The sequence below is a fragment of the Penaeus monodon genome, chromosome 12 (assembly GCF_015228065.2).
Source record: "Penaeus monodon isolate SGIC_2016 chromosome 12, NSTDA_Pmon_1, whole genome shotgun sequence".
Classification (NCBI taxonomy): domain Eukaryota; kingdom Metazoa; phylum Arthropoda; class Malacostraca; order Decapoda; family Penaeidae; genus Penaeus; species Penaeus monodon.
The window spans coordinates 7,800,170-7,814,749 of NC_051397.1; the positions used below are offsets into that span (position 1 = coordinate 7,800,170).

The window sequence follows — 14,580 nt, forward strand, 5'->3', positions numbered from 1 at the left end:
ATAGTACTCATAATTGGCTCACTGGCATGTCACATACATACATGCCATCCCTTGCAGCTTCAGGATAAAGAAATGATCTTTAAGGTGTATTAACTTCATTTTGAAGAAAATTACTTTACTATGAACTTTTGCTTTGTCACAACAGTTGCCAAGGTACATTTAACTTGGAGAAAAATGAATCTGTGAGGTTAACCTTTCTCTTCTTTTGAATTAATGCATTCATCAGTGAAACATGAATATGATCGGTAAAGCAACTCAAAAATAATCTAACCATGTGCAAATTTAGGACACTCAACTACAAGTTTTTCCCAATCTAAAAAAAAAAAAAAAAAAGTTTATCAGTCAGATAATGTAGACCATAAAAGCCAGCAGAGAGGACAAGACACATCCACTTTTAAAACACTTAGATTGCTGGGCCCTAAATGATATTCATAAAGTACCTGTGGTCCAGCAAATCATTTAAAAATATTTCACTTTTACTTATTCAATTTAGTCAAGCAAGTACTTTACCTAGAGATAGTGATTGTGCATAAATTCAACCGTTTTCAGCATAAAAAGGAGGTTGATTAATAAATTGCTATTCATTGGAAAAAAAACGGAATTGAAATTGACAAATGGATGGAAAGGAAACCAAGTAAAGTACAGAGGATGAAAATTTAAAGAAAAATATCGAAGTAAAACACCACATTTATTTAACTTTTATTTACCAAATCCTCAAAAAAATCATTCCACGGATCTATAAGAAAATAATGTAAACAGTTTGACCCTAATCTGTCTTACATAACTTGAATGAATACATGCATACAGCTTCACAGATCTGGGGAACTAAAGCGCACCCACTGTCTAGGACAGCGATGCTTTCATCTGAAGAATAGATGGAAAATAAAAAAATAAAAAAAAATAACATTCACTCCTGACATTTCTCAGATACTGTATGACAAAAGTCACAGATTATCAACATCCACCTAAATATGTAAACTTTATGTTGCTAAACATAACATTATAAATCAAAAGCCTTGAAACTGAGAAGAAAAATAACCTGTTGCAAACTGCCGATTCTTATCGCTCCAGCTGTGACCTAAGTCTCTTTTCTAAATCTGTAACGAAGTTCACATACGGTTAAGTAATACAGCAGATTTTTTACTTGACACCATTCTAGTTCTTCTTGTGCTCTACATCAGCATGTAGGCCGGAGGACTTCTTTAACCACAGAGCCGTAAAGAAGCCTTCCAGTCTCGTCAAAGAAGTTTTCGACTGTGAGGACCGTGCGTGCTTCTTTGGCCTTACCTGTCTTCCCTGTTTTTTGTGAAAGGCACAGGTGGTACTTGTTGTCAAACCTAGAGGAGAAAGAGAAAATAATTGATTTATTTCATCTTGTTATAGGTAACAACTTTGTAATATTGTAATTGATGTTAATTTCTTAACCCATTGCTGCGAGGTACATTTACTGTCCACTATAATTTTGTTTACACATAGTTGATTCCAAAAGTGCTCATTCATCAAGGAGTCAAATGGCAGGTTCAATGTGACATTACATGATTTCCCCATTCCTTGAATTTTGGGGGAAAATATTCTTTCTAGTGCTATTAATATTGATAGTTATCATCATAATTGACATCTTGATTATTATAATGTCATTCAAAAAATGATAGCAAAAAAACATGAAAAAGCTTTCCAAATATTGAGGAAAAGGGTAAATAGTTGAGATGAAAGGTGACTCCTTGATGACTAAACTTTGCGGTGTCATCTATATGTAAACACATTTAATAAACTATAATCATAGTGGACATGGCATGTACGTACATACTACATCTAGTTGCAGTGTCTTAACAAAAAAGTTTGATCATACACATACAAGCACCTAATGGATACATGCTGTTTATTTGGAAGAAAATATTATAGTTTTATTTTTTCTACCAAAGAATCTCATACCACATTTTGAATGTATTAACCATAATATCCAAGAAAGAATTGCACAAAATCCACTTATTTGAATATTCTTTGTAGTAGGTGTAATGAGGTTATAAAATGTTTTCTCACTAGACTATTGCTGGTAACATGCAAAATCTGTGCAATATTGGTTTAAATTTTTATTACCATTTTTACAGGTGTTTCAAGTCCATTTTAATAAAAATTTAACATAAGAGTGAAAATGAGAAGCTTCAAGAAACAAGAACAGCTATTGCAGTTATATGAATTGAAACAAAAATACTAAAGCTATCCCAATGCAATCATGTGACTTCTTGAAAAGATGTGGCTAAATAGTAAATCACATCAATGGTCCCTATCCACTATTTTTACCTCTTCAGTGATGATGAAGCATTCCAGACATCGTCAGGGTCAATGCCTGCCACATCTTTGTTAAGAGCTGTGCAGAAGATTCCTCTTTCCAAATAGGTTGTGTACCAGGTAAGCACTCCCATCATGATAAAGTAGGCCACCACACACACACACATTACCATTCTAATTAATAGTGAGAAGGGAAAAAACAAATATTATAGAACTATCTTGAAGAATTTCCTATATGTGTATATATTACTTTACCATTGGTATCTCAGCTTCAAATGAAATTCATTCTTACAGAAAATACCACCAAATCTCAATAATACTGACTGTTTGATAATACAAAAAGACAAAAAAAAAGAATAAGATGCATGATTACAAATGCTACAGTTTACAATAGTACAGGCCTATAGCAATGTCATAATGAAAACAGCATACATCCATAGCTTACCTAGACTGTGGGAAAGGATACAGCCAGTCCCAAAGGAGAGCAAAGAGTGAGAAGCCAACAGCAATGGAGGAGATTAACAAGCGTCCATCTAGCAGTCTGTGGCTCTCCACATAGCTGAATCGGGACAGCAAAACCTATTTGAAAGGGAGATGAGAAACATTAGAAAAACAAGAGAAGTAGCAGCTAGACCTTAACACTATCAGGTCTGGTTATAGGTAATTAAACATGTGTTGTCCTAGGGAGATAATTCATTTGTGTTTTTATAAATTTACAAATGAAAGTTCAGATAAATGTTATAACTTTTTTTTCCTAGAATCACGTAACTGTTTACATCAAATTAAAAAAATCACAGGAAATATGATAATTTCATGCATCCTACTTCTCCCTGTTTTGGCTGCTTGCCCACAGGAATATAAACTTTATGATATGCACTATCAACTCTTAAAAACTGTGCAGAAATAAGGGAAAAAGTTTGAATTGATAATTTTGAGAAAAGTCATGCCTGCTTTCCACAGCAAATTTTGTTCTTGACGCAACTTGCTTCAGGCTAACAGAGTGTTGACGAGAAAGAATACATATTTCCCTAATATATGTACTGATATTATGAATGAGCCTTAATTGTGTAACTGATTACAACACAAGGTATGAAAACTAAACAACTTCAATTAGGTAAGAAAATGAGGATAACCGTGCTAAAAACATTACGAGTCAGAGAAATAGTACATGGAGCAAACTAATAACCACTGAATAACAGCCTCTGATACTTCTAGCTCCAGTCTACTGTATAATACAGAATAACCAAAAACAGCACAAAATGGTATCAGACCTAAAAGTAGGAATGGGTTATAAACAGGTCAAACTCCACACCAAAAAATGCTAAGATCGCTCATGAAATCACAGGATAATACACCTGTAAGCTACATTTCAATATACTGTAAATTCAGAGCATTTGTTGGGTCTTCCAAGCTCATGCAGTGACTTACATCTTTGACAGCATCATCCAGAGCATTCTTCAAGGCATTCCCATCCCATTTGTTGACTTTTGGTGGATTTTCTTCCATTGTCTGCAAGGAAATGGCGCTATTAGGAGACTACAGATGGCACACATAATATATTGCTTAAATTCCGAGAAGAAGAAAATGAAGGACAAAGAAAATCATAAGCAATATCCAAAGCAAAAGGAGAAAGTAATTTAGCTACAAATCAGTTGTAGAACTGACAGATCATTGCTGATTTAAAAACTATAACATAGTTGTTGTAAAATGAAAAAAGCTATAATACACACAATCTTCCAAAGATGTGAAGTGATCACTATAGCCCATTTAACTCTAAAACTCTGACAAAGGCTAATATAGTAAACCTTCCCCATGAACTGAATATTCTGATACAGTAGCGTTTGGACTGGTTCCTTATTTGAAATTAAACTGTCAGCCTATACATAATTGCCGGGCCCTCTTGGAGGGTAATTAGACCCATTTGGCATAAGAGAATGGGCTTTAACATTATTTCCTTCGATAAATGTGTGTGGAATGTAATTTCTGTGAGCCATGACTGGAAGAACTATTACTTATTGTTATTAATATTGCATTGAGTTATAGACTACCTAGAGAGATGATATGGTGCCTGCGCAAGGAAAACAGGCTATTACCTTCTGGATAAAGCAAATCAAATGATAAATATAAATTGGAAAATGGCAAAAAAGCTAAAATCTGGTAGAAGTTCATTTATACTCATTATGATGGGCTTTAAGATATGGACTGGTTCTAGAAAATTACTAATGTTTGATCCAATAGATTTACACGATGGTTGCAACAGGTAATTTTTAAAGATAATTTTACACAATACCTCTACAACCGATTGTGACAATTTTGGCATTGTTGGATTCATATCACTCTCTACTATCAAAATCGAGTCTGTCTGATGCTCTCTTGCTGTGAATAAGTGGTGGAATCTTTGTTTTCCTGGGTGGGGTTTGGGGGGAGGCAGCCCCCCCATGGGTGGTCGCAGGGGACACAGGCCCCTGCATTTGACAATATAGTAACTGATTCTGTGTAAATTATTCATATCTTACCCCATAAATTCCCTGCTATCAAGACCAAGAATGTGAGGGTTGTGGGGGTAGGGGGTAGGATTCTGTGGCATAATTCCTACATATACATGTCCTAGAGGGTGTGAGGAATCCACTTATACCAAAATTGCCGTGCTCAGTTAAGTGAAGATCTCGTGTGATATTGAAATTATTATTCCTTCTTTCCACAATTAATACTGTAACATGCATGAATCTCTTGTTATTTTACATCACAAATGATATAAATAAAAGTATTGATAATGTTTACAAAGAAACTGCACCCCTCTGAGATTAAGTCCCTATTACTCAAACATTCCTGGGAAATCCACAAACATTCCTTTGAACCAAAAACCGGTAATTCTTTACAGTACCAATGCACCTCCCAGAAACTAAGTCCCCCAACTCCATGTCACAAAATTTATTTAACAACCTTCATTGTTGAGAATGGGCAAGGGAATAGGGAAGGGTTGAGGGGGGGCTCTGCTCCCTAACAACACCTGGGAAATACTGTCTTCACCTTGGTATGCACGGCAAAATAGAGCTGAAACTGGGAGCGCCAAGTGGAACTTAGGATGTGGGCCATGCTTCCAGTGATCTTTTTCTCTGTATTTATTGTATTACTGTTCATGCCTGCAGATTATTTTTTGTACACACTACTACATCTTTACGACCTAAATAAGAATATCATCTTTAATTTGCCCTAACTTAGTGCAACCATACTGTAAAGATTAACCTTTCAAAAAGCTTGTAGACATACTTTCTTCGGAAAATTTTCCATGTACGACAATCAAGATTAGGGAAGAAAAAGGTATATGGAGTGGTTACCTTGGCTAAAACTAAGACACATTTCATCTATGGCAAAAGGTGCTCAAATAAAAAATTTAGGAGATACAGGTCAGAGAAGACAGAAGATTGATCATCATTTTCTAAGTCCCCATGATGTTTACCTTGTGAGGACCAAAACAATGACATGTAACTCTGCGATCTATCAAGTAGTCCATGTATTACTTTGCACTTGTGAGACTGCTTATTTTGTAATTACCAGCATCTGCTTTTCTGAATTCATGTATTTAATGCATTCTTTTAGTTTTATTATACTTCTTTGACAGGCCATGCAACACCATTCATTGACAAATACTGAACGGTGAAAAATATTTCCTTTTATGGACAAATAAACATTAATATCTATCACACCCTGACATTTGTACCCACCAAGTGCCCCAAATGCCAAAAAAAGTGATTAGGAACCAAGCAATTATAGCCATACATGGAAGCAAAGACAAGTTTGGTGGTTCGTTATATAAGGGTATCTGGTTTTACCTTGGGGGTCCAGGATGCAGAGCCCCCTGACAAGGGAATATATAGATGATATGTTATTAAAGCCACAGGGGTCCAGGGAGCGTAGCCCCCTGGCTAGGCACCTTAATTCCATGGCGTATATATTATTATGGGGGTCCAGGGGGTAGAGCCCCCTTGCTAGGCATATATATTACCACAGAGGTCCAAGGGGCAGAGGCCCCCTGACTAGGGAATAAATAGATTGTAGTATATAAATCCCACACGGTTGGGTTAGGTTTGTTATTTGTTAGGATGCATTGTACAATTACCACAGGGGATCTGGATTATGTGAAACCACTTAGATTTTTACCAAATGATAGGTTTGATTCCTGTAGTTTTTCGAAAGTTGGTGCATTGGTGTGTAGACTTTCAAAGATGGTGGAGACTTCTGTAAAGTTTCATTAGCCAATTTTAAGTGATTTTTGTGCTTGTTTTACATATTTCTACTCTCTATTATTCTTATTACAGCCTGATATGCCCTGTAACTTCCCTGACCTACTTCATGCCCTGCCTGCTATTGGGACTTTTTCAGCTGGTGAAGGTGACAAATGATCATTAGATTCGTTCTCATCACTCAAGAACAAATCTGATGATATAAATACTGTCCAGGAATGCCTGATTGTCATAGTTGAAAAATTAATTCCTTCATGAATTAGTGAGTGTAGATTCTCATTGATTATAATAGTGTCATTAAATTTTGCAGTAAATGTATACAAAAGTATTACATATTGCACACCTAATTATCAATTTCCGAGGGTAATACTATAGATGAGGTGTCTTATTTTCGGTCATTCTGTCCATTACAGGCAAACTTTACCTTGTACTACAGGGGTACATATAAGAACATAAGGGCTTAAGTATCTGTTGGCTAGCTTCTCTTCTCATAAGATCTTCCTACGTTCCACCAATCACAAAGCGAAAATATAATCATCTGCATAATACCCTCGGGATATCTACCATTGAAAAAGAAACTGCTTGAAAAGTGATGTTTCTAAAACCAGATGTAGCATCAAAGCAAAGCTCGATCTCGCCCGTCTCCCCACTTCCAGATACCTAATCACACAAAGCAATTAACCAAAAACACGTAAAAGCACCAACACGAACAGGAATAAACACGCCATCTCACCGCAATCACCTTCTCAGCCATGGTTTTAAAGGTGAACACTCGAGAGCAGCTGTCAGGGATCCGGCGTTGTTGTGATCGCGACCGCTTCTGCTGCCAACGCTTTCGCTCAGTCTTCGCGCGTAGAACGTGTAAAAAAGGAGCGCGCTGATTGGTGTATCTTTGAGATTCTGGCCAATCGCAATGCTATACGTTCGATACATTTTACGTATTTTGAATTATTTGCGCAAAGCAAGCCTTAAGTTTACATGTACACAGTGTAGGCTACAGACTTAATAAATAAAAGTATACAGATATAGACAGACAGATGAATAGTAAGTAAATAGATAAATAAATAAACAAATAAATAAATAATGTATATATATATATATATATATATATATATATATATATATATATACATATATACATGTATATATATACATGTATATATAACATGTATCTATATGATATTACTATATTAAAAATATATATGCTATATAATATATATCATATATATATATACTATATTAGATACACACAACACACACACACATACACATACACCACACACACACACACACACACACACACACATATACCACACACAACACACACACACACACACACACACACACCACACACACACAACCATCACATACACACCACACACACACACCACACAACACTACAATACACCACACACACACTAATACAAAGCGTATAGGGCGCAAAGTCGTTAGCGCACTTCAATCCGCTTATATGGGGGGTTGGTTGTTGGGGGGAAAAGAGAGCAAGGGTAACTAAGCTTTGGTGTTTTATGCAAGTGTTCTTAGATGTGCTAGTGTAAGTCGGTGAAAGGTTTCTGCATTATTTGTGTGTATTATGTGTTGTGACAGCTTGTTCCAGTCATGAATGATGTGGAAAGTACGAGTGTTTGTAATTCAGTGAATAAACTACGGCATTTCTATATTCATATTGTATATATATATATAGTGCATAATAGAAAGAAAATTCAAGCGTTAATTTCTGTCAAAAATATTGGAGCTATATTGCAGCACTTTCATTTTTCTTTTTCTGGTTTTGTTTATTAGTAATATTTCCAATGTAAATTACTGGTAATACCAAGGCCATTTGTAAACAGAAAGCGAGAGCGAATGAACAAGAACAACAGACAGAGTGTGACACGGGAAGGCAGATTTATATATATATATATATGTGTGCCCAAAGCTATGTGTGTATATATGTATATGTATATATATATATACATATATATATATATATATATATATATATAATATATATATATATAATATACATTAACACACACACACAACACACACACACACCACAACACACAACCATCACACACACACACACACACCACACACACATACATAGATATATATATATATATATATATATATATATAATATATATATATACAAATAATCACACACCACACACACAACACACCAACACAGCATGCATATATATATATATATATATACTATATATCAGATACGTATTATATATTATAATATGATATTGATATATACTATGGATATAATATTTTGCGTTATATATATATATATATACTAGTAATACTATATATATAGATATATATATATAATGTATAGTATATTAGATAGACGACATATATGAATATATACTATAGAATATACTATTATATATATAGAATATATATATTTTAATCTATATTATATACCTATCATATCTATGTATTATATCGATGTTTCAAATAATGGTAATGTGGTCTGTGCCGGTTTAGGGTACAGTAAAACACATTTATAATTTCAAACAAATTTTATTCGAGGACAACATTCTGCTAATTATGAGGTCACAGTTCAATATGCAGACATTCGGGTTACATGCATAAAGATCGATATAAAACAGAGAAAGACACTCAAGTTACTGATTTGGAGACGTAGACAATAATGCACGAAGAAGTCTGCATCTATTTATGTGGGCATGTACGTATTCAGTGAAATTAGAAACCACAGAAAATGTCGTTGAGTTTTTTTTTCACAGGTTAACGTTTACTGGTGTTGATGCCAGATACCACCGGAAAAAACGTCCGCAATATAGCGCATCCCCAAGAGGCACTGGCGTAGTACGGCAAAGTCCCGGAGCTTCCGTGGTTCTTCCTGGACACCGTGGAACACCCTTTGGATAAAGCTGTTGATCATGTGTTCGCTTGGAGAAAGTTGACACGCCTCTACATCCTCCAAGAGAATCCTAATGAGATCCTCAAGGTATCTGTGGACATTGTCTACCTGACGAAGGAATACGTCTTCGTACAGACTCTGATCTAAGAAGAATGTCTCTAGGGCAAGAGCGTACCGCTGACTGTGTCCAAAGACTTCGACAAGGATCCTCCGTGCGTCCTCCGGGGTCTGTGGAGGCTGGTGGGACCTCGACGTAATGTTTGGCAGCACCCGGAGGCAGTGGTCATCCGGATCGCAGACGAGCAAGAGGAAGTAGTCATCGTCAGGGTTTGTTTCCGAGTTCAGGTGATCCCAAGAGACCTCAAACTCATGTTCTGTCTAGAGGAGCAGAATATAACAGGGAGGAAATTAGATCATATGGAGAAAAGGGAGACTGGTTGATGTTGGTGAATCAGTGAGAACATAGGGTTTGAGAGAGTGTTCCTTAGCTTATGTGAATGAATAAGGAGGGGAAAAATCAAAGAGGACTGTTTTATACATATTTCTGAATATGTACCAAGTATGTATACGAATATGTATTTTATCTTTATATCCATGAAACTATTTATATATCTATCTATCTGTCTCTATATTTTTTCCCAGTAACTTTTAATGTCCACTCTTAGCTCTCTCCACCCATTGGTTCTCTATTTCATTTATATAACTATCGCTTCCTGTACACTAATCTTTATATTAATTATTTTTTTTTACACCTTCATCTCTCTTTCAATCGGCGTCAAAACAAAAACAGCAAAAACAATGAGATCCATACAATTGGTTGATTCTCATGTGTCCAAACTAAAGCCAAGATCTGAACCACATACGACATTGCCCTGAATAATCAGTATCTAATATGCCTATCAGTTATTTAGAGTTGTTCTGTTGCCGTATATAACGTTTGCTTGTATAATTTGGTGTATGAGAGCTGTTGTTACTCTGTCATGCTTATAAGGACCTCTCTGCATCGTTATGTTTCTCACACACTTTATTTCAGTTTTCACGTTGATAAATGTTGTTGCCATCATGCTCAAAGCCTATTTGGAATGCTTCGTGAACTAATTTTACTACTGCTACTACTAATGCTGTTGATACTGCCTATAGCTTTGTTGTGATGATGACGATAGTGATGATAGTATCATAATATATGCAAGAGGTTGGGTGAGGACGAGGATGGTGATGGTGCTTAGCATAGAAATTATGATGAGGACGATGATGTCATGACGACGACGATGGTAGTGGTGGTGATAATTATGTTATGAGGATACGATGGTAAAAGATATTTTTACTTTGACGATGACAATGTGATTATGTTAATACTGCTGATAGTGAAGGTTATAGGAAAAAAGTCTTCACAGTATCACAGCACATGCAAGAGAAAAATTCTTGTAGATAGCAATATTCTCATCTGCCTCTACGGATATCCAACAAACTACTCCCCACTCACAAATTCATTCTTAAAAGCGTTGATGGCATCGATGGTAAAATTAGCAGCGGCAACGACTCGCTTTGGATCGCCACAGTTCAGACTTTCAGCCTTCAGCATGTGGGAAGTGTGGGCGGAAATGGGCGGAGTCTGGGACGTGGCGAGTGCAGCGAAGAGGCCAAGGAGGAGAATCTCGAGTTGAAACTGACCTGCTAGAGATTGATGTGCAGTGGATTAATGAGCATCATTTTTATTACCAGTGATAGTCATGATAGAGATGTTAACTAATGTGGATATGGATAGGATAATATGGACACACACACACACACACGCACACGCACACGCACACGCACACGCACACACACACACACACACACACACACACACACACGCACACGCACACGCACACACACACACACACACACACACACACACACACACACACACACACACACACACACACACACACACACACACACACACACACACACACACACATATATACGTATGTACGTATATGTGAGCATACACTTTTAAGTACCTAAGCATAACAAAACAAAAAGGGAAAACCCTACTTACCCATGATCTCAGCCTTTTAAGTCAGCAGTCAGCACAATAATAACATGAAACTTGGGAGTCCTTTATAATCTTAAACCAGTTTTCACTACCGGTTACCTCGACACTGCAGCCAAATCTGAAGCTGTCTCTGATCTCAATTCTGCCTATATCGTCGACATTTATCTCGCGTGTTCAACTCCCACTGCTATCTACCGCAGATGTATGCGATCGGCGGTTGTAGTGTGGTGGGAAATTGGGATTTGCAGCATCGTCTCTCTCACTTGCTAGTTGCAAAGTCTGCAAGAGCGTTTGTGCGGTATTGAATATATGCACACGTTTACACATGCAACAGTTGTTTTCTATGAATCATAGTTTAAACTTATTTTTCTCTCTTTAAATACAAATATTGATATCATAATAATAAGACTAATTATAGCAGCAGTGCACACACACACACATACATAACATAGACATATATATATATATATATATATATATATATATATATATATATATATATAATATATATATATATATATATATATATATATGTGTGTGTGTGTGTGTGTGTGTGATGTTGTATGTATGGATATGTATGTATATGTGTAAATGTTTGTGTGCACACACACACATACATATTGTAAAAGGCTGTTAGCGCCTCAATACAATGGACTGTGGACAGTGATAGTAGTATGTATGGGTTGACTCTTTGTTGCTGAAGAGTAACACTAATAACATATTGATAAAGGCTGGCAGTCCGCCATCAAGAGCAATGAGACTGGGACAGTGTGTAGGTGTCATGGCAGTCTGCCTTCTGAAGGTTAAGTAAGGCAGCATAATGTCACAGTGCTCGTGGCATGATCCGGGAGCCATATTTAGCCACTTAGCGGTGTCTCGCCCTCGAGGTGCCATTTGATATGTCTCAAGGGGTGACCCATCTTTGTCTGTCATTCACGCGTGTGCTGACCTCGATCCGTCTTCGTTGTTGTTCTATTCTTCTTCTTCTTGGTCTGTAGTGGAATCCATCTGTCCTTGACGTCCACACGTCCTCGAAGGTCTCACACAGGTCATCCTCTACTTCGGATTCGTCCAGGCTTCCTCGTAGTCCTCGTCCAGGTCCTTCTCGGCTGCATGCTCGTCCAGGTCCTTCTCGGCTGCATGCTCGTCCAGACGTCCTCGTAACCTTTGTCTGGATCTACGGGCGTCCGGACAGGCGACGCCCTTCCTGGCATCTTAGGCGGCTGGTACCTGCACTGACGAACTCCTGGTCCGCAGGCCTAAGGTGATCTCCCGGTGACGTCCTTCGCACGGCCTCCCAAGGCGATCGTCTCTGCAGCAGGTTCCTCCTTCGGTTCCGTGTTGGATATCTTCGGTCCAACTACTGTGTTAGGTCGGGGAACCAGATCATACACGAAAGGGCCAAGATAGTAAGAGAAACAGAAAGGCAACAGAGAGGGGGGAAGCTAAGTGCTACTAGCCGTTTTTTATATGAATTTGTAGTTTTTAATTCATTTTTGTTTTGTTTTTTTCAAAGCTAAAGAAAAAAATAGGGGAGAGAGACGAAAGTAATGGCCTCTACGACAAGCTTGAGCTACACACTCTCTCTGACAGATATGAGAGTAGATGAAGGAAACGACAATGGCAATCCGCGAGGATATACTTAAACCATTGAGAAAAAGAAAATCATCAAAATAAATAGTAAGAGGTAAAATAAGAAACTGTGCATCATATACATATCACTTGGCAGAATCACGAACGAAAGAAATACATCATCGATCTCTCTGCTTACAACTATGACAACAGCAAACCCTAGTAATGAAAAGGTTTCAGTGTCTTTTGTTCTACGTGGATGAGTGAGTATGTGAGCAAGAGTGAGCGTGAGTGAGAATGAAAATGAGAATGAGCCCACACGAAGAATGAATCATGAATATGAACGTTCATTTTAACACTAATGTGACGAACAGAACATTACATTAATTCAAGCTATTTCAACTGCCACATTGAATTGAATATTTGATGATATGCGATGATATGCACACATTAGTGAACGGTTACATGAAAATTCTTAGCAAGCAAGGCAAATCTTCCCGATTCAGAAATATACGCTGCAATTCACGGTTCTATTTAATCTTAAATTCAGATTCGCCACAAAATTCTGAAATGGAAAGGTAACCATGTCTAACTTAAGCATGTTATTCTACGTTAGACTTCACTGACGGGGATACCTACACCTAAATTATTGAACGAAATGAAAAACGAGACAGGGGAAATACATAATTTACCCAAATCTACACTTCGAATCTGTGATGAGCGCTGGTGACAGTGCCGTTGTGGGTATCTATCACGAAATCACACGATCACATGGGATTTTACTCAGAACATGTAAGCGACTTCCTTGAGGGTGATAAAGGCGTGATTAATAAGCGAATAATGATTCTAGTTTAAAACCTTTATTCCTACACTTAAGAGCAGACATCAAAATGGGCTCACACCGACTCGAATACAAGGTGCCGCATCTTTTCGCAGCAAAGCGGCCTGTCAACGATGTTCCTGCATTTAACACTTTTACCCAGCAAAACCAACGTGAGAGTGACTGCACATATAATTTATATGACTCAGCACGTATATGGGGGAAAAGTGAGGAAAGAGAAATGAGAGGCTCCAAAACGTGTACTCACGTGGTTTTGAAGACATTGAAGCATTGGTCAAGCGAGTTTCAGAGACGTGATTGTCCGAGTTGTGAGTCAAAGGGACTAAAGGACGCAACTACCACCTGTTATCCACTAGTCCTTGTATTGAGTTGTATTAAGGCTGGAGGGGGCCGGAGTGGGAAGTGTTCTTGGTGTTAACCTACACACACACACACTCACACACACACACGCACACACACACACACACACACACACACACACACACACACACACACACACACACACACACACACACACACACACACACACACACACACACACACACACACACACACACACACACACACACATATATATTTCTCTCTCTCTCTGTCTCTTTCTCTCTCTCTCTCTCTCTCTCTCTCTCTCTATTTATACATATCTATCTATCTATCTATCTATCTATCTATCTATATATATGTATATATATATATATATA

The 14,580-nt window shown here is 37.3% G+C and overlaps 2 protein-coding genes across 6 annotated transcripts; both read right to left on the bottom strand.

Moving 5' to 3' along the window:
• Positions 1-858: 858 nt before the first annotated feature.
• Positions 859-7,374, bottom strand: LOC119579240 (probable signal peptidase complex subunit 2). Of its 2 annotated transcripts, none has more exons than XM_037926978.1 (5): positions 7,276-7,374; positions 3,718-3,798; positions 2,735-2,868; positions 2,302-2,463; positions 859-1,337 (listed from the first exon to the last, which is right to left on the bottom strand). In XM_037926978.1, the coding sequence occupies exons 1-5, from the start codon at positions 7,285-7,287 to the stop codon at positions 1,178-1,180; spliced, it is 549 nt and encodes a 182-aa protein (XP_037782906.1). In that variant the 5' UTR covers positions 7,288-7,374; the 3' UTR covers positions 859-1,177. The 2 variants fall into 2 exon arrangements, with proteins under 2 accessions (XP_037782906.1, XP_037782905.1); XM_037926977.1 differs by having other exon boundaries at positions 7,267-7,363.
• Positions 7,375-9,073: 1,699 nt separating this feature from the next.
• On the bottom strand, positions 9,074-14,230 carry LOC119579242. Of its 4 annotated transcripts, none has more exons than XM_037926981.1 (4): positions 14,130-14,205; positions 11,473-11,748; positions 10,915-11,105; positions 9,074-9,809 (listed from the first exon to the last, which is right to left on the bottom strand). In XM_037926981.1, exons 2-4 carry the CDS (start codon positions 11,474-11,476, stop codon positions 9,303-9,305), a joined length of 702 nt encoding a protein of 233 aa, XP_037782909.1. In that variant the 5' UTR covers positions 11,477-11,748; positions 14,130-14,205; the 3' UTR covers positions 9,074-9,302. The 4 variants fall into 4 exon arrangements, with proteins under 4 accessions (XP_037782909.1, XP_037782910.1, XP_037782908.1 ...); XM_037926982.1 differs by having other exon boundaries at positions 9,101-9,809; positions 10,915-11,102; XM_037926980.1 differs by lacking the exon at positions 11,473-11,748 and having other exon boundaries at positions 9,101-9,809; positions 10,915-11,102; positions 14,130-14,230.
• Positions 14,231-14,580: the final 350 nt, after the last annotated feature.

Bases quoted from the DNA above. Each gene is read 5' to 3' on its own strand.
- LOC119579240 (XM_037926977.1), bottom strand. From the start codon at position 7,287: ATGGCTGAGAAGGTGATTGCG. The intron at 3,799-7,266 runs GTGAGATGGCGT...ATTTCCTTGCAG, and splicing joins TGGCTGAGAAGGTGATTGCG to ACAATGGAAGAAAATCCACC. The intron at 1,338-2,301 runs GTAAAAATAGTG...TTTCTCCTCTAG, and splicing joins GCTTCATCATCACTGAAGAG to GTTTGACAACAAGTACCACC.
- LOC119579242 (XM_037926979.1), bottom strand. The intron at 9,810-10,914 runs GTGAGTGGGGAG...CTGCTCCTCTAG, and splicing joins ACGCTTTTAAGAATGAATTT to ACAGAACATGAGTTTGAGGT.